Genomic DNA, 24,708 nt, shown 5'->3' with positions numbered 1-24,708 from the left:
GTCCTTACTATCTGTGGATCCCGTAGCTGTGAATTTGCATAATCATTAAAATTTATTTGTAACCCCCAAATCAATAGTCGTTCATGTGCAGCATGGTGAAAATTTTGAGTTGTCCAATGTGCACGTTCCGAGTTGAGGTTAAACAAGCAGCATGCTGCCTCCAGGTTTCAGCTCTCATGCTGTAAATTGGTGTCCTTCTTGCTGTCTATTTAGTGCCACATTTTTTTCATTTTTGTGCTGTTTATTGATGATTTCACTACTTAAAATGGCCCCCTTGCCTCATGCTGAAGAGCCATCTGTGGTTCCTAAGAGCAGGAAGGCTGGGATGTGCCTTATTTAACACATTTACACGTGTTAAATAAGCTTCATTCAGGCATGAGTTACAGTGCGGCTGCCTTGAGTTGAATGTTAATGAATCAACAAAATACATTGACTAAGATGTCTTCAAACAGAAATACACCCAAAACAAGGTTGGGGGTGACGAAAAGTGACCAGAGGGTCGCAGATTCCTAGTCCTGTGTTTCCCTTCAGAGCAAAGATCCAGCCTTGTCAGTGTTTGCAGTGACTTTATAGAATATTACTACCATGAATAACAAGAATAGACCATATTTATGTCTCTATTATCTTACTTTCCATAATTACTTAAATCATTAAATAGCCAGGCATTTAAAATTGTACTTATTGATGGGCATACATTCTCAGTGTGTCAATATTACTCTCAAAGGGACAAAAATTGGGGGCGAAAACTCTTAAGCATTTTATGTAAAAGCAGAGATATACACACAGCACATAATATATGCACAGTATGTCTGTGGTATTACAGTTTTATTGTGGGAGTAACTGCAGAAAAAGTCTAAAAGTGTCCTTGAGGAGAGGGCAATCATAAAATATGATTGAAAAACACAGCCATAGAGCATACTGAAAATATGATGATGCACCTAAGGTATTTACTGGAGTCCACAGCACAGCATGCACACTCTATGTTAGCTATTATTATACATATCATTGGTAACATTATGTTACCCCGATCTTCTTTCCTTTCTTCAGTCACCAGCATTTCTTAAACGGGAGTTTGTGGTCCTCAGAGAGGTCTGCATACACGTTTTCAGACCTGTCTGAGAATTTCCTCTGAAATTTGTTGTTTTATTTTGTGCTTTCCTTTTGATGATAATCTTAAAAATAATAATTGTGTACTGGTTCCCCTTTATAACAGAGTCCTGCCATATGGTTATGTTGTCCAAGTTGGTACCTGTCTTTTAAGGAAGGAGTTCTGCTTCTGTGGTTATGGGCCAATAAGGAATGAAAGAAGAGCAGACAATGAAACATGAATGACAGGGTCAGACCAACTGAAGGTCAACTGAGGTGGCATCGTGCTGCAGCAGGAAGGACTCTCCGAGTTCTAGCGGAGAGGCTGAGTCCTCACGCAGCCTGAGGTAGCAAGGATATGCCAGAAGCAAGAGAACGTGGGCTTTAGCAGCCGGTACAACATTCATGTTTTGAAAGGCAATTTAATGTAGGCAAAATAACATCATCTGCCACATTAAATTAATGGTGTTAATTGGAATTTTATGGGCTTTATTGTTTTTGTGTTTAATTGGTTACTTTGTTTTTGTCTTTTTGTTGAATCAGAGCTAACACATATGGAGTTTGTTTCTAGTTTTCCATTTGTGCATCACTAAGTAACAATATACTAAAAATAATTTAAGTCTGTATATCCGTGGTACCCAATAATGCTTTTTTACTGAAAGGGAATGTTTGCAGGTTTGAAGAGTTCTGTAATGTACTCATAGGATCATAAACTATTTGAACTGCTAGAAATCACTTAATCCATCCATCTCCCCATTTCCCCCACCAGATGTGGACACTGAGCCTCCTGGAGGGGAAGTGAATGTCCAAGGTCAAAAAGTAAGGGGGCAGCAGACTGAGGTCAGAGGTAGTTTGACATATTTCTAACTAGGTATCGAGTCCAACATATCAACCTCTTCCAAAAATCAACCATGGCAGACGTATAGTAGCACACAGGCGACCACAAAGGCAGGCTAGACATAAACTAATGGAGAGTTACTGCCCTGTGGCTCACTCTGAGGGAGGAGGATGTGGAATGGGCAGGGATGATGGGAATAACAGACTTGTTATAACAGAGTCATCAATCACAATGAGCTTCCCAGGTGATATCACCCATGAACTTGGATTGTTCCATTATTCTCAGCATTAGCAAACAAGTCCCCGAAGCTCTTTAAATTGCCCACTGGTGCTTTTCAACTCTGTTTTTAGCCTGTAATCTTCTGCCACCTAACTGGGGTGTATACCACTGTGTAGGGAAGACTGTTGGAAACCAGTGTTTCTCAGCTGCTTGTAAGAGTTTTAATCATAACTTGTGTAGTGAAAAGAGTTCATTGTGATATAACTGGTTGGTCATTATATTAGTTTTCCATTGCCACATGACAGATCACCACCAATTTAGCAGCAGCTTAACACGAGATACATTCATTATCTCATTTTCCTTGGGTCAGAAATCTGGGCTGGACTTTTGTTCAGGGTCTTACAAAGTTGCAGTCAAGATGCTGGCCAGGGCTGGGCTTTCATCGGGGGCTCAAGTCCTCTTCCGTGCACACGTGGGTATTGGCAGAATTCATTACTTTGCAGCTTTAGGACTCATGCTGACTTGCTTCTTTAAGACCAGTGGGATGTCTCTCCTCCAGACTCCTGTAAAGGGCTTATCTGTTTAGGTCAGGCCTACCCAGAATAATTTCCCTTTTGACTCAATTCAACTCATTAGGGAATTTAATGGCATCTGCAAGTTCCCATCTGCAATGGAATTTGTCTCAGTTCTAATCCTCTTACCATCATCATAGTCTGTGGCTTGGTGGCAAGTTGCAGGTCCTGCACATGCTCAAGGGGAGCAGATTACCACGGGCAGGGGCACTGACTTAAGCCATTCTGGTCGTTACAAGAAAATACCATAGAGACTATCTATAGTGGTTTATAACAACAGAAATGTGATTCTCACATTTCTGGAGGCTGAAAAGTTTGAGATCAAGGTGACTGGTGAGAGCCCGCTTCCTGGTTCGTAGACACCATCTTTTCTCTGTTTCCTCACGTGGGCAGGGAGCTTTTTTGGGGGGGTCTCTTCTACAAGTTCATTTCATGAGGGTGCCATACCCATGACCTAACCACCTCCCAAAGGCTAATCACCTCCTAATACCGTCACGTTGGTGATTAGGCTTTAAAATATGAAATTTGGAGAGACACAAACATTTAGTCTATAGCAGGTGCCATGGGCGTTATCTTGGAATTCCGCTCACCATGGTCATTGGCACTTCCATCACTAGGCAGGGAGTATGGTTCCTATTTCTGGACTTTCATGGGATTTTAGAGACTATTTAGCAATAATGTTATATATGCTCATATTAAAAGTCAGATGAGTGCAAATTGAGCTATCAGCTGAGGTAAGATTATTTAGATCAGGGGTTCTCAACTTCAGCACTATTGATGTTTTGGGCTGGATAATTCTTTGTCGTGAGGGGACTGTCTTGTGCATTGTAAGATGTCTCTAGCTCCTTACCCACTAGTGCTAGGAGCATACCCTCCCCTGTTGTAACAACTAAAATTGATACCAGACATTGCCAAATGTCCCATTGCATGGAGGAGCACCCCTGGTTAAGATTTACTGCATTAGAAAAATGACACAGTCTTTTCTTCTTTTTTTTTTTTAAAAATGAACTTATTAAAACAGGGAATTTTTTTAAAGGTGATAGAGCTTCTTTGGAGCAAGTAGGCTCTTGCTCCTCAGGTAATGCCTCATTCTTAGATTTGCATTTGTCCTTTATTGGAAAATGCAGTTTATAGCTGCAAATAAAAAAATCAATACTGTGGATGTGTTTCGCACATGTACTTTCTTAGTCACATGTACGCCAAAATTATATTACGTTATCATATTTGACTATGTTTTATAATCTTGTCGGAGTTTATAGTCAAGCAAGATTATAATAAGACATTAGTTTTACTCTGACATGGGTCAGGCATTTCCCAAAAGATATTTAATGCATAAGGCAAGAAACCTAATAAACTCCTTTCTTGGTGTTATTGGCCCTTTCTTGGAAACGAGCGATGTGGCTGGTATGGGACAGAGTGAAAGGCACGGCCTAGTTCTGAAATTACAAAACCCAAAAGCTGCTCATTTCTGTTTTTCTCTAGGCAAAGGCAGCTCAAGCATCTCATCCGACGTGAGTTCAAGTACAGATCACACACCAACCCAAGCCCAGAAGAATGTGGCTACCAGTGAAGGTAGGCATCTGGTCTTCATTATCTCTTGCCCTCTCTTCACAGTGCTGGCTATTTTTGGAAGGCAAATAAAATGTGTGAGTCTGAGTTCTGTTCCACCAAGTGGGAGCATATGAAAGTCTTAAAAATGAGAAGGCAAAGGTTTTCCCAAGTTTCTTTTTTGTTGTGCTGCTGTCATTGTCCCTTAAAGTTGTTGCAATGGAATTTAAGTGTCTCATTTCTAAGGCAAATGCTGTTATTTTGTGAAAATATAGTAGGCTGACTTTGGAGAAGCCTTTATGTGTATATATATATATATTCAGTATAGAAAATGTTCTGATTGTAAAATCCTTATGCTGAAGTTGAAAGTTGTGCAAGAACTTTCAGAATAGGCATACCTGCATTCAGGATTGTGACAATGGGAAGGTCATAGTCATGTGCTTTGTAGACCTCTTACTAATCACCAATATCTGATAGTAGGAGAAGAGGTTTGTTTGACTATTTAGAGAACAATTGAAAAATCCTGCCTATCAGGACAGAGATTGGTCACATTGATATTCTTGATGAAGAATCTGACTATACAGATTCAATGTAGTTACAATACATGTTGGAATTCAACTGCATCCCAATAAATACTTAGTTGAGAAGCTTTTGAGTTATTGCTTACTTGTTTGAGTGTGGAAATAATTGTTTCTGTGGTAGTTATTTAGAGGAAAGTTGACACTGTTATGGAATCAGCTCCTTTCATTTTAATGTTAAACACAATTAAATGACTTGTTTTCTGAAGAGTACTTTCTAAAGTAATTGTCGAATGAAGATCTAGTGTTAATATATCGATGCCTTTTATAATGAAAGACTCTTTGGAAGGTATCACCTGATTTTCATGACACTGTATAAAGCCCGCTTTCCTCAAGAAGCCAGCATGTTACGGAAACAGTCTCCAGTCTTTGTTTTGTAGGCAGACTTTCTGCTGCTTGTGATGTGGGGGAGCATACTCATGGCCTGATGTTGGTCATCTCAGCTGTGTGACCGCTCTTGATCTGTGCTACAGTCCATGCATTCATGATGATGCCTTTTCTCTGCTATGTTTATCTTCTCTTCGGGTGTTCTTTGACTTGGTGTGTTTCAAGTAGCACAGAATTACCTTCTGTGGGTTAATTATCCCCAGACTGATGCATAAGTAGCTTTTATAACTGGATTATATTCCCTTGTGTTTAATGCCTTAACATTGTTTTACCTACACAGTAAGGCAAACAGATTGGGGCATTTTTCTCTGTGCAATGAAGTGTCAGGTACCAATCCAATTTTAATTTTCTGCCTGTTAATTCAAATATGGGCATTAGATCATTCTTGAAATTCAGTTAAGGTAATGTGCGAATCAGGTAAATTGATTCTAGACGTTCACTTTTGAGGCTTTCATTCTTTGAAGCCAAAATGGAAATCACTTCAATGTAATTTATTTATGATCCTCTGTAATCAGAAATCTATGTTTTGTAATATTATCACTCTTTTTCCACCATTATTTTACAGTCACTTTTGTCACAGTCCTTTGTCTAATTTGAGTGGCTGTGAAAATAGAAAGTTAAAAGTATGTTAAATAGTCCCTCTGTGTTTCCCTATCTGGATTTAAGTTATGTTAGTATTTTTTCTGCTTTTCATAAATAGAAAGTATAAAAATATGTGAACTCTGTTGCAAGGGTTGGGGGAAGGGACTGTGGGATTTCATGCATTTAAAAAATCTGCTTTTTATGCCTAAAATTACTCTCTAGTGATTTATAATTTTTATTTTATTTTGCCTTTTCCTTTGGTGCAGGCCCAGCCAGTATTTTGTACATTTTTATCAGAATGCATTCTCTATCATGCTGTGGGTAAAATCAGGAGAGAAAAATGGGAAAATGTGATGTTCATATGAAACAAAATTTTTAGCTACTGGGCTAAATTAGTATGGAATTTTTTTTCCAACTCTCAAGGGGAAGAACACCATCCTTGTGAAAGACGTTCATTATATATTTTGCATATCTGAAAAGTTATAAAAGAAAGTATTGTTTTTCTATTTGTTTGCATGAATTCTTTTAGCTAATGTTTTTAATGAAAATTTAAAAGTGTTAAACAATAAATTAGGTGTGGGTATTAGTTACATTAAAATGTATTTTAGAGATGTTTGCTGCATGATTGGTCTCATATTGCTTAAAATTAAGCAATTTTAAGCCTGGTTTTTCAAGATGGAAGTGCAATAGCCAAGGCTAACTTTCTTAATGCAGGGATGACAGAGTCCTGGGGCCGGAGCAATTATCACATCCTCCTACCTTCATAGAGCAAATTTACCTGATGGTGTGTGTGCGCATTTCCTCCTACCAGAAAACACCTGTACACAACATTCTGGCAAAGAAACAGAAGGTGTACTTTGATTTCTTAGACATGCTACAGAGGAGCAAACTTAAAAATGCTTCTCTGATTCTCTCCCCACTGTTTTCTAGAACTATGCTTAAACTTTGATATGAAGAAAATATTGAGTGAGTGGTATACTTCCAGAAGCCATTGGATTATGGTTATTTTCTTCAGTTCCTTGATCCTCTTATGATATTTCACCTCTGAATTCCTTAGTATTGTCTTCAGGAAGCACAGCCTAGATCCTCAGTTATAAGGTCTGAGTGATACTGATTTCTAAGAATAGTATCTATTGTGAAGGATAATACTCAATTTTCCTTCAGCCTTTGAAAACTGTCCATACCTTTAATAACTGAATTGGAAGCATTGTGTAGCAGTGTGGGACTGACTTCTCCCTGATTGACTGGATGGCTGGATGGGGAAGGTGGTTGTCGTTGTTGGTAGTGGTGGTGGTGGTGGTGGTGGGGAAGGTGGTTGTCGTTGTTGGTAGTGGTGGTGTTGGTGGTGGTGTGTGTGTGTGTGTGTGTGTGTGTGTGCGCGCGCCTGCACATTTGTGTCCAAACTTCACAAGATAGCTAATGTCACAGGCATTGTCTCTTACTAGAAAACATGTAGGTAACCACTCTGTGCAATATATGATGGCAGATAAACTGAGGATGTGGAGTTGAGGGAAGGGAGGGTCACTCTCATAGCCTTCACTTAATCTAGGGCTAGTGATAGGAACAACAATTAACTGTAAACAAACATGAGGGATCTTACTGGGGAGATGACAGTGTTCTAAAATTACATTGTGGTGATGTAACTGAAATGCAGATTCGGCTGCCTGCCACAATGAAAGCCAAACTCATGATACAGGTTCTGGTGCAAAAGAAAAGAGGTTTATTCAGGTGCTATGACCTAGGATAGTGGCAGACTCTTGTCTCAAAGACTATTCCCCCTTCCTGCTCAAGCCCACAATTTTTATAGGGCAGTGGTCAGCAAACTCAACAGAGCCAAATATCAACAGTACAACGGTTGAAATTTCTTTTGAGAGCCAAATTTTTTAAACTTAAACTTCTTCGAACACCACTTTTTCAAAATAGACTCGCCCAGGCCGAAAACCAACTTCTATGCATGGGCCACGAAGTTTCAATCGCACTGTATGTGCGCGCCCACATGTGGTATTTTGTGGAAGAGCCACATTCAAGGGTCCAAAGAGCCGCATGTGGCTCGCGAGCTGTGGTTTGCTGACTACTGTTATAGGGAGAGGGAAGGGAGGACATTTTTTTTTCTATCCTATTATCTTGCTAGCTTTTGGTTGCTCCGGCCCTGTCCATTCATCTTTCTAACTTTTGGCATTCTTGGTCCCTATCCATTCATCTTTCTAGCTTTTGGCTTATCTGGGCCATAACCATTCATCCTTCTAGCTTTTGGCTAGAAAGAATACAGCATGTTGTGGAAGCATGTCTCCAGTCTTTGTTTAGGAGACAGGTTCTCAGTGTAAGAACCTCCCCCTGCACTAACCTGGCCAATGGGGGAGATTGGAGACTCCCTGGTGCTCCCTGACTGGACAGTATCAGGCTCAGTGAGGAAGAGGTGACTGCAGGACCTGGCAGGAAGTCTAGAGATGCTGAAGTCCTTAGCCCACCTCCTGAGGCTAGATACAGTAGTCCGGGGAAGCTTGTTGGAGTCTGCAGGGAACCCCTCCTTCCCAACACACCTGCATCCTCTGCGTAGGCCCTGTGCAGCCTGCCCAAAGTGGCCAACCAGGGCTGTGCCCACCATGCTGCCAGCTACTCACACTCCAACTGAGTGTCTAAGGTAACAGTGATAGTTGCTCAACTCAGTAAATTTACTAGAAATCATTGGATTGTGTATATGAAAAAGGGTGTTGGGGGAGCTGCTGTTTCTCAGGACCTTCACACTTGTATCTACACCATCACAAACCATCCTTTGCAAATGCTGTTTCCCAACTCTGGGAGGAGGTCGTGAGCAATATCCAGAAGACCTGTTAAGTGGATGAGTATAAAATGCAGGGCTGCCATCTAAATGCTGCTCTGAGATGCTCTGACCTTGGGGCCAGAACTAGCATGACAGCCATCATAACGAGTCTCTGGATTCGTGTTTAAAGATTTGCACTTGGTACCTGGTCAGAGGTTTATTCACCATAGTACATATTCTCCAATGAAACTCTGAAGACACAAGAAATTATAGACCCACAGGTTTTATAAACTTCTTTTTTTTTCTTTAGCTTTTTCTAGACAGTATCTAACCTCAGCTCAGACTTTAAGTATTCCAGCATCCAACTCTAATTGTTGAGGCCTCCCATTTATTCACCCTGTGTCTTTACTAAAGGACTTGTGCCCCTGCTGTCTATCTAATGTTCCCACTAATCCAGTTGGAGTCATAAGGCTGTTGTTACCTTGGCATGGTGGGCATAGATGGTGGTACAATTTGGTTTTGACCCAAGAAAGAATGGTATATTGGACCTGATAGTAGTGTTCTTGTCCTAAGTCTCAAGCAAAAGTTTTGTGAATTTTAATTTTGTGACTCTAAAGCCACACCCCTTTTAAGAAATTGGCAGCCTGCAGTGCTTTCTCCCTGATAAGTGGTATAGGCTTCCTTTAATGCCCATTATATTTCTTGTGACAGTTTACTAGAAAGTTCCTGATAACCTAACACTGTAGGGGGTTTGGGTTCAAGTGCAGAAAGCTGGAAAATTTCCATTTTTCCAAACAAAATCTGCATTCCAACATAGTAAGCTGCAGCTTAATTCCTTCCAGTTGTGTTTTGTTCTTTTTCTTCCACTTTTTTTCAGTCATCTTCATCCACACAGTGTTATCTCTTATACTGGAAAGAATAGGCTTTGACCTTTAGCTATGAAAGTAAGGTCCAGCCCATGGTTGGAATAGAGCACACAGCACCCAGCCTTGAGTCAGAGCAGTTGTGTTGGGTTAGATCAGGGCTGGGGAACGTCTAGAGAAATCATTTGGTCTGGCCCTGCCAAGGCATTAGGGGTGAGTTAATTAAATGTTTGATGAAATATAGTAGGCTAATTTTTAAGTTGGTAATTTTGTATTGCCCTTGAATGATGGTATAAATATCAAAATGGATTTTGGCAGGAAAAAGGTCTCCATCCCTGGGTTAGACCATGAAGATGCTTCATAAAAATAATAAGCTGAGTTTGGACTTCTTTCACAGAATGGGGGGTATGTGGATGTGGGTTTAAGGGTGGCATCCCAAAAAAACTTAGTCTTCTCTCCAGCTGGAGGAAGGTGAAACAGTTCAAAGGCCAACTCTAATTGGCTGATGAGGAGTCAGCTTCATCCAGTTGTTCTTTAGACATATTCAAGTTCAGATATTGAATTCAATGACAACTAAGTTTATAGGTGTAATGGCTGTTTATAAATGTTGGTTATCAAGCAAGACAACCATAGAATCATAGAGCTACAAAAGGCCTTGGCAGTTTTCTGATTTAATATACTCCCACTTTACAAAGAAATACCTGTGGCATAGAGAAACAAAAACATGTGTTCGAGATTATACACCTAAAAATTGTCCAGCTGGAATTTGACACAATAGTATTTTGGTGAGAGATGGTCAAATTAGGAAAAAGCATAGCCTTTAAAAAAGCCATTTCCTTCTGATCATGAAACTATTTAATTCTTTTTTGTCCACCTGATTTTTAACTGCGTATTTTGAGCTACTTGCAGAGCGGGGGCAGGCTGTTTAGAAAAGTTTGAGAAGGATCGTTGAGCACAAAGAGATCAGTAGTTCCAATGGGAGGAGAGGATCTGCATCGAATGGTAAAAGGATCTTAACCTACTAGAGTAGATTTGCTTCTTACCTGGAGATGGAAACACTTCTTTTAAAGACAACTCATGACTTTAACTTAGCCTTTCCATAGATTCATTTGTGAAATTACTTGTTTAACTCCCTGAAAGAAGGTCATTTTAAAATGTTTCATTTGAGCCATGTGAAATGAGTTGATTTATAAAAAAAAATCTGTGGTAATACTTTTTCCTGGAAGTTAAAATCACCAGTTTATTTATATAGTCATGAGTTCTCATGTTTTCAGTGCCCAAATTAGACCAATTCTAAATAGAGTTATTTTGAAAATTCTTAACCATCTGGCTTTGTTTGTATTCTCTTTGTCTTATTATATTCTTTCTACTTCTTGAGTGTACCCCTCAAACAAAATTCATAGGAATCACTCAGGAAGAAAAAGATGATGCTTTTAATTCAAGGTGGATTCTGTTTTCCAAAAAGCCTGTTTGATTATCCAACAAATTGAGCAAATATTTTGGGAACACACTATTTTGGGCTCTTTCTAGCACTTTCAGGAGCATTATTGCATTCACCTTTGTTTCAGCCTCTGTTGCACTTCTCTTGAGAAGTAGATATAAAAGTTCCATTTGGCAGATGATAACAGGGAGACTCAGAAAGAATCAAGGTGACCCAAAGTCATATAAACTTGGTAAGTGGCAAAAATAGGCTATGAGCCATGATTTCTGAGGTTAATGCTTAATGATTGCCTCGTAAATATCATGAAAATCTACTGAGGATTTCATACTAATTGTTTTTAAAAGTTTATATAAAAGTATATCTTGAAAGTACTTAGAGAAGCTTCTTTTCAAATGCCAACTCATAACTGTGTCTAGATTGCTGATAGTATGCAAGGAAACACTTTATTGGTCTATGTATAGTCCAGAAATTGACTTTATTTATTTTATATTTTTATTTTTAAATATATTTTTATTGATTTCAGAGAGGAAGAAAGGGAGAGAGATGGAAACATTGATCAGCTGCTTCCTGCACACCCCGCACTGGGGATTAAGCCTCCAACCTGGGCATGTGCCCTGACCCAGGAATCGAACCGTGGATGACCTCTTAGTTCATAGGTCGATGCTCAACCACCAAGCCATACGGGTCAAGCCAGAAATTGGCTTTTAAATCCTTAGCTATAGAAAGCAAAAGTCAATATTCTAAGCTGCTTTTATATTAGGCATTCATTTTTAAGTTAAGGGTACATAACTATACCCTTAACATAGTACACTAGAAAGACTTGCGGTTTGAAATTGACATTTAAGTTAATCATGATGTAGGGTCTATAATGTATGTAATAACGTAAGAGTACTGAATGGTTACATTGCTTGTTTTCCCTTAAAACTAAGCCAAATAATTATATTTTAATTTTAAATGTATACAAGTAGAAGATAGCAGTCTCAGAGCATGAGCCTTGGAAGACTGGAACATACCTTGAAGCAGACTAAGAGAAAAGAGAGTGAAACATATGACACAGGATGAGGGATCAAAAGTGAAGAACTGGAAAAAAGAAAATGACACTAAAGAAATGGCTTTAAAAGTAGTTATAAAATTATACCTATTCAAGTTGGAAGTTTGGGTAGGGGACCTTATGGGAGGGAGAGTTTCTGAAACATGAAATGTAGTCTTAGGACCTTTTACTCTGTGCACGAGGAAGGTGATGACTGACTAGTATAAAGATTTACTTTGCCTTTAAAAATTAAAATTTAAATGTAACCGCCTCTGAACATTTCAGGATCCTTGAGGAAAGCTTTTACCAGGTTTTAGCTGTTGAAACTTAATGTGTTTTGGTAATTAAATGAACAACTCACTGCTTTGTGACCAAGTTTCTTGTATTGTTTAAGCTACTGCATAATGGTAAGTTAGGTGACTTTTGAAAGATTGCACCAATTACATCTTGATTTGAGCATGTTACAGATTCAGGCTGCCCAGTTTAACAAAGAAGTCAAATGTGCATCTGATGATTAACTTCAGCAGTGGAAAGCTTAGCAGTGAGGTAGCCACAAAATTGTTATGTAAGCCTACAAAAATATACAGTGAAATTCTAAACAGCATCTCAGACTCAAGAACTAAGTTTAATTTCTTGAGGGAATTATCTTCCAAAATGGATCATCCAGAATGGCAAAAATGTCATTTAATGGGCTCAGAAGGAAATTAGGTTTCTGTGTATGTGTGTGTTTAAGGACACCTTAGAGTACTACTTAAGATATCCAGAATCTCTCAGTGTCTTTATGTAGAGTTGGGAGGGAGAAAAATTAGATCTTTAATATTCTAATGCCATGGCCAAATTATTCTGTGTTCATTTCTTTCACCTACATTTTGCCTTTTGAAAAAAAAAGCACTCAATAAATAATTGATGTATTCCAGCTATAGGCATTCTGGTTCATCTAAGTACAACTAAGCGTATTTGTAATGTAGGCTTGTATTATTCCTAAAATATCCGTAATTTCAGTAATTTAATTCAATGGGAATTTATTAAAGGATGTAATCTATGCTCAAATACATTCTTGGGCATTTATGGGGTACACAATGTATGTCACTCACAAACTGGCCACACAGAGAATGATCCCTACCTTCAGCTGTGTTTTCTTTTCCTTGAAAATTAATTTTGGGTTTACTTGAATGGATTAGGTAGAACATCCACCCTATGGGTTCTGAGTCCCCATCCTTTCCTATTGTCTTAAACAAGCAGCCTTCATAATATTGCTGTTAGCTATTTGGTTTCCTAAGGAATTTGACTTTATGGCAGAATCCACTGCTTCCAGAACCTTAGCAATGCTGGGGAAAGTAACCACGTAGGAAATAGTTAAATAGTAATTCAGGTGATATAAGGTTGTGTCCCAACACTTGATCTACAGAAGTGCTGTTATTGGAGAGGAAGAAGCCTGGATGGGGAGCAGGGGTAGGCATCATGGCAGCCAGGAACTTGGCATTTTGCTGTGTAAGTAGAAGGTGGGAGGGCAGAGAGGAAGATCTAGCTTGGTGTGTAAGGTTGTGAAGAGTGGGGAAAGCGGAGGCTTCTAAACAGACCACCTCCCAGAAACACTGAATAGGATCACAAGTGTTTTGAACAACCAGTTTTCACTAAAATATTTAGTTACGAAGTGGCTGCATAGACTTTGTACTAGGTTTTCAATGGATCATACATAACTGGAGACGTCAGTGACAAACAGGCTATCACTCTATGACACTCTGTACCCACCACCTTTCTCTGGATCACTTAAAAGGATTTATACTAATGAGCAGACTTCTGAACCCCTCTAAGGCAAGAAGGAATGTGGAGGAGGTTGTGTGCAAATATTTGAGGATAAATATCCTGCTATTGGAAATATTTGACATTTACAGTCATGGATATAGTCTGACCTTAAAATTCAGGTTAACATGTCTGTTTACTTCCTCTTTGACCAGGAAATAACTTCCCCAGGATAAACTAACTTCCTCAGGAAGTCCTCACTTCCCAAGGCTGTAAGGCTGATTAACAAATAATGAGAGAAAAGCACTGTATTTTAAAAGGCATTTCTCTATATCCTATATACTTACAAAATGTAGAAAATCCTCATTGTGTAGGAATTAATGAACAAGTAATTTAGACATTATTTGTAATCCTTAAGAGATAAGTGTAGAATTGTTATAAGGAGAACAGTGTGTGGGAAGCAGATAGTAACAGGAGGATTTCTGTTAATTTTAAATGTAATAGGAGGATTTCTACTGTATATAACTGTGACTGCCTTCGGTGGTGGTGGGGCGGGGCGGGTAGGCCACCTGTACACTGAAGGACTTTTGTTCTTCAGTGTTTGAGTATGTGATGTGGGCTTTAGAAACACAGGTTTCTCTCCACAGTAGAGAGATTCTGGGCTGCAAAGGAAGGAAACAGAGGGAGTGCCCAGGAGAATGAAAGAGGAGATGGATGGGAAGAAAAGATGGCAGAGCTGGGGAGATGTTCCAGCATGGTGAGGCGTAGGGCTCCTAAGGTGACACCATCCTGTGTCCCTGAAAATCTCCTCAATCTTTTCTAAACTCGCGAAATGCTTGGTGAAAATGGATTTTCTATGGAAATCAGTGAAGACAAGACTTCACTTGCTGTTTTGTGTAATCACCTAAACTTACAAAGATACAACAACAAAAAGCCAGTTTCTGAAGAATTTGTCAATTAACACTCCCTTACACTTACAATTAGCACACATTTAAGCAATCTGTTATGCTCATATTTTATTGTGTATAACAGTATTTTATATGACTTATATTCAGTTATGAAATTATATTAACTTTTCTCTTTGAGTCTAATTGCAAACACATTGTTTCAATTATTAATAACTAGAGGCCCGGTGCACGAAATTTGTGCACTGAGGGGGGGGGTTGTCCCTCAGCCCAGCCTGTACCCTCTTCAATCTGGGACCCTTCGGGGGATGTCCAACTACCAGTTTTGGCTTGATACCACAGGGATTGGGCCCAAACTGGCAGTCGGACATCCCTCTCACAATCTGGGACTGCTGGCTCCTAACTGCTCACCTGCCTGCCTGCCTGCCTGATTGCCCTAACCGCTTCTGCCTGCCAGCCTGATCACCCCCTAAACACTCCTCTGCCAGCATGATTAACACCTAACTGCTCTCCTGCCGGCTCAATTGCCCCCAACTGCCCTCCCCTGCTGGCCTGGTAGCCCCAACTGCCCTCCCCTTCTGGCCTGATCTTGCCCCCAACTGCCCTCCCCTGCTGGCCTGATCTTGCCCCCAACTACCCTCCCCTGCCAGCCTGATCTCACCCCCAATTGCCCTCTCCTGCCAGCCTGATGGCCTCCAACTGCCCTCCCCTGCATGCCTGCATCCCCCCCAACTGCCCTCCCCTGATGGCCTGATCTCGCCCCCATTGCTCTCCTCTGCCAGCCTGATCACCCCCAACTCCCCTCCTCTGCCAGCCAATTTGGTTCTGATTGGTCAGTTTCTATGCAGTCAGCGTCAAAAGCTTCGCCTCCTAGGCAGCCATTGGCTCTTCACAGTTGACCCGGATTTGGTTCTGATTGGTCAGTTTCTTTATCAGTCAGCGTCTCTGGGCCTATCAATGGTGCCTGTTCAGGAAGGAGGGGCTGATCAGCAGCCCCGGTGGAGGCCTGGAGAGAAATGGAGGCACGGCTGTTGGCCAGGCTGGGAGAGAAAGAGAGGCAAGTTCTGGTCAATGGCTGCCACAGAGGCTACAGATCAGACTCTGCCTCTCTCTCTGAAGGCCTCTCTCCAGGCCTGATCCTCAGCCCCCTAGGCAGTCAGTGCTGGGTCGGAGTGCCAGCTGCCATAGCAGTCAGCGCTGGGTCGCCAGAGCAGCCCAGCGCTGACTGCAGGACTGATTTCTGGTTGGTCGAGCCTCCCCTGTTACTGGTCGTTATGACCCAGGGATTTTATGTACTAGGATTCTTCTTTTTAGATGCTTGACTTTTCACAGATTTTTCTGTGGGAAATCTTTAAATGTCTCCTTTGTCCTTCCAGCACTGACATCCTTGCTCTCTGGCCACAAAAGAATGTTCTAGTTCCACTCCCCCCCTCCATCCCCCCACCCTGCTCAAGACACAGAATTAGTCATGCCCAAAGTGTCTGGGACCTGTTAGTGGAGAAATGTATTCAAGACATAAATCTGGGAATCAGGCAAAGGGTTCCTGCTGTTTTGAGCTAACTTTTAGTGAAGTTAAAGATAGATAAAATTTATTTTTTAAGGTACCAGTATACATTGATTTTAAAAATTTATGATATTGTATATTATAAATTCCTGTACATTAGCTATATCCTGTAGTATGAAGTTTCATTTGTCACTAGGACTTTCTACGATTTAGCAACAAAAGATATAACTTACGTTGAACCTTCCCATCAGATCTCCACATGCGCCCAGGCATGCATTATCTGTGGTAGTGATAAGTAATAGGCTACAGGTCTATCAAGATATCTACTACATACATGTTTTATGTATGATTTTTATTGATACCTCCATAGTGTCATTTCTGCAATTGCTTGAACTTCTTTGAGGAAAGAACTGTGTTTTATACAGGTTTGTATACCCAGTGGCCTCCACAGTATTTGATATATAATGACCATTTGGTAACTGTTTATTGGATGAATGAATGGGCTCTTATTTAAGGCTAGAGGCCCGGTGCATGAAAATTCAGGCACTGGGGGGGTGGGTCCCTCAGCCCAGCCTGTGCCCTCTCGAAGTGTGGAACCCCTTGGGGGATGTCCACCTGCCGGCTTAGGCCCACTCCCCATGGAATCAGGTGGGCCTAAGCTGGCAGTCAGATATCCTTCTGGCAGCCTGGGAACTCTCGGGGGATGTCCGACTAACTGCTTAGGCCCACTCCCGTTAGGGTCAATTTGCATATTATCCTTTTATTATATAGGATTGTAAGAAGGAATAGCCCTCTTGAGTGTTCCAACTGTAGTTATAAAGACAGTGACCTTAAAAACTATGCAAAACCAAAGTAATATATGAGAGGTATAGTTACTTTCCAGGGAAAAAAGAAAAGAGTAATTCTGTTACTTAGGGAAACTGGAGGCACATTATGGAATTATTTCCATTGATTTGCTCTAGTTGCCTTTGTGTTAAAGGAACTTCTTTACTTAGAACAGATACGTCAGAAGGAAGATGGAATAGAGGATATTTCTAGTTTCTATGTTTTCATTTGTTTTAGCAATTTTAAACAAAAGAAGGCTTGTTGTCTATGAATGCTAGCTCCATAAATATAAGTAACCATTTTCTCTCAGAAAAATTCTTTAGATCACCAAATGAGGTAAACATAAATTTTGAATTCTAGGCCTTTTCAGCCTCTCCACCTTAATTTTAAGAGCAAAGCAAAAATTTTATTTTCTCACCTATTTAATTTTATTAAATTCCTTTTTAATCTCTTAAGCTCTATATATTGAATTGTTTCAATTCTTCATTTACTTATATCTTAAAGTACCAAATTAGACCCCGTGGTTCTTTAACTGATGAAACTGGAGAAGTAAGTTTCATTTAATTGGCATAAAATATAGCTGGCCAGTTAATAAATGTGTTTACGATTTTTGGGTTCACTGATGGTTATGAAGAAAATGTTAGAAAAAGCATCCCTAAAGGATTAAAGGAGAAGATAATACTATCTTTTTTAAAAAAAGAATTAACCTAGAACCAACTTTGACCTCAGATTACCTTTTTGCAAGCCATTTTCTATTTCCTAGAAACTGAGAAATTATCAAGTTCATATGTTTTATTTAGCAGGATAAAATTCATATGTTTTGTTTAACTGGATTTGGGCTGATCAAGACAGAGATTTCGAAATACTTCATCCAATCTCAAAGATTTACAAAGAGCTAAGTTCTGGTTGAGGGATGCATTTGGAAAAATGGAGTAGAAGGTTGAACTCAATCTAAACGAGAAAGCAAAAAAAAAGCTGTGAAATGAAAAATTTGTGATTTTTAAAAAACTTTCTACTTATGTGTGACACATGTTACTTAGCCTTAGTTTTCTTCTCTGTAAACCAGGGATAACAATACTATCAACTTTATGTGTTGGCTTTGAGGATTAAATGTGAAATATATATACAGTATGAGTCTCTTACATATTAGTTGGTTTAGTTTCATCAGCTTAATCACAGCCACTTTATGTAAGTTTCATATCCTACCTTATTCTGGTATAGGAAGACTTTGTATGGAAAAGTCTCTCTTACATGAATTCAACTTAATTCCCATGGAAGTTCCAATATAAGATTTTAATTTTGAAACTGGACCAAATTCCACTTCTTTACCTGGAAGAATAAATCTACTGTATGTGGACAATTTAATTACATATGTATGACATTAAGTATGTTGAATTACTTAGGTACATTGAACTCATTTGTTGAGTGAATACATGTACATATGAGGATATCCAGGAAAATTTTGGAAATGAGTAATGAGAGTAACATTTTGTGAGTATCATGAAAATATATTATATACTTACAAATATTTAAGAAATATGGTATGGTAGGTTTCAGTGTAATGAGCTAGAGAGCTCAAGGTAGACTTAGTTATATATGGCAACTCAGGGTCTGATAAAGATGGCATTATAAGCAATAACAGAGATAAGCCTTGTCAATACATCTTAATGCTAACGGGAAAATCAGCTTCTCATTTTGAAAAAGAAACATGAGGGTCCTAATGTGTTCCTGATGCCAAAATAAATTCTTGACGGATGAAAGATTTAAGTGTTCTAATTAAATATATTGAATTTTTAAAATATTCTTTAAGTAGAAGAACATTTCAAATCATAAAAGGAGAAGTTGCCAGAAAGCTAAAGAGATCACCAACACATGCATGGGGCAGTGCCTGCTCGGTGGTGTGGAGGAGGGTAGGAAAGAGCTTTCTATTGTCAAAAATGTATGTCTTTCCATTAACTAAAGTTCAACAAAAGTTTCTTTTTTATTGCTTGACTTCTCGGAGCTTTTGATGTGTTAGTGTATGTTGTTAATCTCCAAAGAGTATATTTTATTTCTCAAACTTTTTTTATTATTCCACAGAAATGAGAAATGCTGATATATGTGAATGGAGAGCCTTAAAAAATGTGTACACACTTTGACTTAGGAATTTTACAGTAGGAAATCACCTTCAAAACATGACTTTTGTTTGTAGATATACGCTTCTTAATTTTTAAACCACAAAAATCTTGGCAAAACATTGAGATATCGGTATGTCATTGTCCTGTTTAACTATTAAAAACATGTTAGCAATTTTTAATGATGTGGGAAAATATTTATGAAAAATGCAGACTGCTGAGCAGCATTTCCCAAGTGATCAAAATCATGTGAATAGGATTATATTTGAAAAGGAAAAAGTTTGAGGGATCATATTTCAAAATGTTATCAATGGTTATCATTGAGTGACAGAATTATAGATTTTCCCCCAGTATTATCCAGCTTTTCCTTGTTACAAAATAATATACAGAAAATTCAAGTTGGTTTTTCTTTTAAGGGCTGAAAGTGTCTCTTTGACATATTTTATTTTTTATTCTTTTTGTATTCTATTGAATGAAATATGACCAAAAATTCAATTATTTGATTTTTGATTGTTGTTTAATTTTTTAAAATAAGGATTAACCTTGCTGTTTCTCATCCATGATACTCAAATATGAATTCAGCACAGTCTATGCTTTCATGTTTTTTGGTGTGTTTTTTTACTAATCAGTTTTAGAAGACTTTTCATTTTCCAACACAGGTTTTCTCCTTTATATCCATTTAAAAAACTAAGGTTCTTGTACACTGCATATATTCTACTTCATTCTGTATTAATTTTCTCAGTGATAGCCTCACTCATTGAATATTTACTGTAAGTGTTGTGTTTAGTGAATGGGGACTCCTTGATGAACCAAGTGGACACAAAACTGACCTTCTGGAATACTTTGTTTTGTAGGGACACAAATATTCTATAATCTCAAAAATAAATTACATGCTAAGAATACATTCTTCAATACATGCCTGGAAGTAAATATTTAAGCTGAGATCTGAGTGATGAACAGGTATTAGCCAGGATATTATTTAAGTGAACATGTGTGTGGGGGGAGGGATGATGGGGTGGGGGAGTTGTGTTCTAGTTGTCTATTACTGTTTAACAAATTACCCTAAAACTTAATACATTCAATTCATACAGTAACAAATTACCGACAACTTAGTGGCTTAATACAACACGTCTTTTATCTTCCAGTTCTGTTGGTCAGAAGACTATTTTCTCAGAAGACTAAAATTCAGGTCTTGGCAAGGCTATGTTTCTTCATTCTCTTGGGGAGAATCCATTACTTGCATTTTCCAGCTTGGTTCACAGTCTCATCCCTCATCTTCAAAGCTGGCAGCATAACATCTCCAAATCTCTCTCCCTCCGACCCTGCTTTTTCTGCTTCCCTCTTACAAGGACCTTTGTAATTACTTTCAGCCCATCGGGATAATCCAGGATAATCTCGTCATCTCAAAGTCTTTAATGTGATCACATCTGGGAGTCTATGTAATTTAACATGTAAACTAACATGCTCACAGGTCTGGGGATTAGGACACGGACATCTCTGGGGCAGTCATTATTCTGTCTTTGACATTTATATAAAACAGCAGCCATTGTACTATACATCATAATTTATTTTTAATCGGAAATTTGGGCTTAACTGTAATTCTGTGGCTCCATGTGGCATGGACTAGGGACACTCGTGGTACTCAGCTGGTGGATAGGCTGGTCTAGAAGGTCAACAGTTTGTACCTGAACCTTGCCTAGGATGGCTGAACTGTCTATAGGAGAGCCTGAACTGTCTATAGGAGAGCCTACCACTCAATGTCTCATACACAGGCATTCCCATCAGTTGCATGACCAGGAATGTGAGGTGATTTAGAAAGTAAATATATGGTTTGTGAAACCTGCTCCTCCTTACCTAAACCCAAACACTCAAGTGGTATAAGATTTTTCTGAACCTTTCAGGTGGTTCTAAAGGAAAGGAATTTGGTTTGCTCAAGACCCAGTTGATGCCATGGAGCAAACCAGGTTAGCCTTTGTACCCCTAGAACAAGACAGACAGAGACAGGCTTTCGTGTGGAAGGGCAAGGGCAGAAGGGCTGGAATAGGAGAGATAGAATCCATGTCTTAGCCCTCACCTGGTATTCATCTGACATGTCCAGTTCCCCTCAAATTCTTATATCCCTCAACAGCAGCTTGCCCACCTGTTCAATTGATTTGTGACTTTATTTACGAAAAAGAACTCTGGCATCTTTCATAAATGAAATACAAAGCTCTGAGTACCTTCTGCCTCTCTTTTTGTGACCAGGGTACCATCTTACTCACCTCAGTTATAATTTTTTTCAACAGGTTTCACTTACTTTTCCCCATTTATTACATGAACCCTTTTGTGAGTTTAACAGGTCTTTGTTTTAGAGCAGTGGTTCTCAACCTTTCTAATGCTGCAGCCCTTTTTTTTTTTTTTTTAATATTTTTATTGAGGTATTATATGTGTACATATCTTACTATTACCCCCCCCCACCCCACACCCACACATGCCCTCCCCCCCCCAGAGTTTTGCGTCCATTGTTTATGCTTATATGCATGCATACAAGTCCTTCGTTTGATTTCATAACTCCCCCACCTTTCCCAAACTTTCCCCCTGTACTTTGAAAGTCTGTTTGATGCTTTACTGTCTCTGTATCTATCTTTTTGTTCACCACTTTATAATGGTCTTTACTATCCCTAAATGAGTGAGATCATGTGGTATTTTGCCCTTTAATACAGTTCTTCATGTTGTGGTGACCCCCAACCATAAAATGATTTTCGTTGCTACTTCATAACTGTAATTTTGCTACTGTTATGAATCATAATGTAAATATCTGTGTTTTCCGATGGTCTTAGGTGATCCTGCTAGCGGTTCTCAACCTGTGGGTCATGACCCACAGGTTGAGAACCGCTGCTGTATAGTATAAAGGACATGTTATAAAGTTAGTAGGTCTGTGTAGTATAAAGGACATGTTAAAACGTTAGAGGCTGAGAAGTCCTGAAATTTGCAGTTCTTCTCAATTAGAAAGGTTAAGAACCACTGTTTTAGAGGGTCCGCATGAACAATGCAGCAAGCAGCCAAATTTGTCATGTAATAATTTTTTGTGAACCACACAAAGACAGCTAGCTCCACGTGTATACATCTAAATGAACTCTCCAGCACCAAGGTCTCCATCCTCAGGCTTCTTTCAGTGTGTTTGAATTCTTAATCTAGCCAACCCCATCTTTTCCCCTTACTGCAGCATTTTAGAATCGAGAAACCAGCTAAGTCTAGCTGAAGATTTGCATGAATTCTGATTTTTAAGAGCCAACAAGCAAATCTAGCCAAAAACCACCTTGTTCTCTGTAGTATATGCCTGTAAAAAAGTCTCACACATGAAAGGCAGATCTATAGAAAGATCTTGGACGGAGCAGCTGACCTTAGACAGAACAGCATGGAGAAACCCTTTTTCTCCTTTTCACTTTCTTTATATCTTGCATTGTGGCCAGGGTTGAAAAGGTGGGTGGATAAAGTGTTTAACTTCTTTGAAATATTAAGCGTGGAACTTTGATTCATGCTTTGATTGCCCTGGATAAAGCAAGGATTGAGGGTTGAGCTCAGAGAGTTTGAAGGAAGTTATTGCTTCTCCACAATGTAAGGCTGGTAGAGATGAAGTCGGGTTTGGTCTAGGAAAAGGAAGTAGCTCCTGCATGCACAGCTGTTGTAATGTGCTCCGAGTGTCTGTTTGGAAACAATGGTCATCTGTGAGTGGGTAATCTGTTTCCCGACTGTATGTGTGCCTGCTTAGGTTTGACCTGAAGCCATATCAAAGCCTAGCAAATACAGAGAGAAGTTACATCCAAATTAGTTTTTTGGGTATGTGTCTAACTCAATGTTTTCCATGATCATAAAACCAAAATCAGTGATTCTTGAATTCAACACTTTTTTTGACAATTTGTACTTTCATTCATTAAAAGGGACAGTGGGACGAGGAGAGATAAACAAAAGATACTTATACTTATATGCATAGCCCATGGACATGATCAATAGGGTGGTGAAGACCTAGGGGAGCAAGGGCTGGGTGGAGGGGAGTAAAGGGGAGTGGAAATATAAAATATATATATTAAAGGGCCAGTGAACTTGTCAGATCATAATAACCTGCCTGGAGTTTTCCTTTTTCAAATCTGTCTTTATTGATATTTTACTGATGATTTGGAAGGAGAAGATAAATAATAGTTATTTTGTTTCCCTTACATGGCAAATGATATAGCAGTGATGTTAAAATGTGGTAATTATTCCTTCTTTCTTGATACATCCAGAGATAGATAGAGAGAGAGAGGGAGAGAGAGACCCTATTCATCACATTTGCCTACTTGAGCAATTCTGCATTTGTAAGGAAGCACTCCCTCAGCCTCAAGGTGACTTCCCTTTGGACATTTGCTTTGGATTGTAGTGCATCAGAGGTGTGCTGGAAGCTTGAAGCCTCAGGAGGTCATGCTGTTTTAATAGGATTAATGGTGTCTTCGTGGTGCTTCTTAGTCTCTGGATTTCAGGTGTAGAGAATCGCATACTCATGAGGAAGTAAAGCCCTTCTCCCACCTCACTAGAAGGAGGTGTTCTCTGGTTGTGTGTTGTGACATGTGGTCATAGTGCCCTCACCTTCGGATGGACCTAGGGCAATGGCAGAGCAGAAGATACTGGAAGCCAAGCACCTCAGAGCAGACCTGGCGCATAAACTCCTGGGATTTTATATTTGCCTTGTTCCTTTCCCAGCTAAGGCGTTAACCCACAACCCACACTGATAATCAGCAATTTTCATGGACAAAGTGAAATGCAAAGCTAATATGGGTCAGGCCATTTTTACCACACTCTGGACATAATGGATGGATGATTGTGGGAATTCATTTGCTGTTTTTGTTGTTTCCTTTTCATTAAGCCAGCATGTATATATATAGTTACACCCTGACATCAGCTGATACCTCCCCTTGGTACAGACCTCCATAATATGGCAGCTATCTCATGGGATCTTAGATTGTTTTTAAAAGTATCTCTGTAACTTTTTGTCCTCTTTGCAACAGGGTTTACTTGGTTCAATTCTATATGAAACTTTACAGATTGAAAGTTCTGTCCAATAACAAAATAACTTGGCCGCTTTGTTCACTTGAAAATGACAACGTAATTGCCTAGCCTTCCTTTCAAACATGGAATTTTGGCTTGTTTAGTGCTTGTTCTCTGTTCTAACAGTCACCCGCAGCGATTACTTCATTCGTGTTTCTAAGAAAGTTTAAAACTCTTGGAAGCAGTGAGGTTTAATGGGGGTGGGTAGAGGTGGGAGGAGGGGAAATGTTAGAAATCACAATTAACCCACCGACTTGTTGGATGATATTGGTGATTCAACCTTCCTAACACTCAGTCTCTGCATTTATAGTGAGGATAACAGTATATGCCTCACTTGTCAAACAATTGAAGGCATCGGTCTGTGTAGTACAAAGGACATGTTAAAAAGTTATTTCTTATTGAGCATTTACATACCACTTAAAATAATAATAATTAAAATAATAACTTTTTTTGTCTGGAATTATTATAGTTACTCCCAACTTAATCGTTACAATACTTGAATGAGGGAGCTTTATTACTACCCCCATTTTATAGATGCAGAAACTGAGTTAGAGAGGATAAGGATCTTGCCTAAGGTGAAATTGCTAGTAAGTGGTCAGCTTTTGAATTGAACCCAGACAGTCTGGCTCCAGAAGGAAGAACTTGAAGCAA

General features: G+C 39.3%; 1 protein-coding gene across 1 annotated transcript in view; it reads left to right on the top strand.

Moving 5' to 3' along the window:
* Window positions 1–24,708, top strand: part of FBXL7 (F-box and leucine rich repeat protein 7) — a 319,066-nt gene that overhangs the window by 98,883 nt on the left and 195,475 nt on the right. Inside the window, exon 2 of the mRNA XM_008151665.3 lies at window positions 4,198–4,287. Within this exon, the coding sequence (XP_008149887.1) occupies window positions 4,198–4,287 (90 nt within the window). The remainder of the gene's footprint in view (window positions 1–4,197; window positions 4,288–24,708) is intronic.

This window comes from Eptesicus fuscus, chromosome 4 (assembly GCF_027574615.1).
Source record: "Eptesicus fuscus isolate TK198812 chromosome 4, DD_ASM_mEF_20220401, whole genome shotgun sequence".
Lineage (NCBI taxonomy): Eukaryota > Metazoa > Chordata > Mammalia > Chiroptera > Vespertilionidae > Eptesicus > Eptesicus fuscus.
Note: the sequence above shows the minus strand (reverse complement) of the source record. Positions and strands in the feature narration are given on the sequence as shown.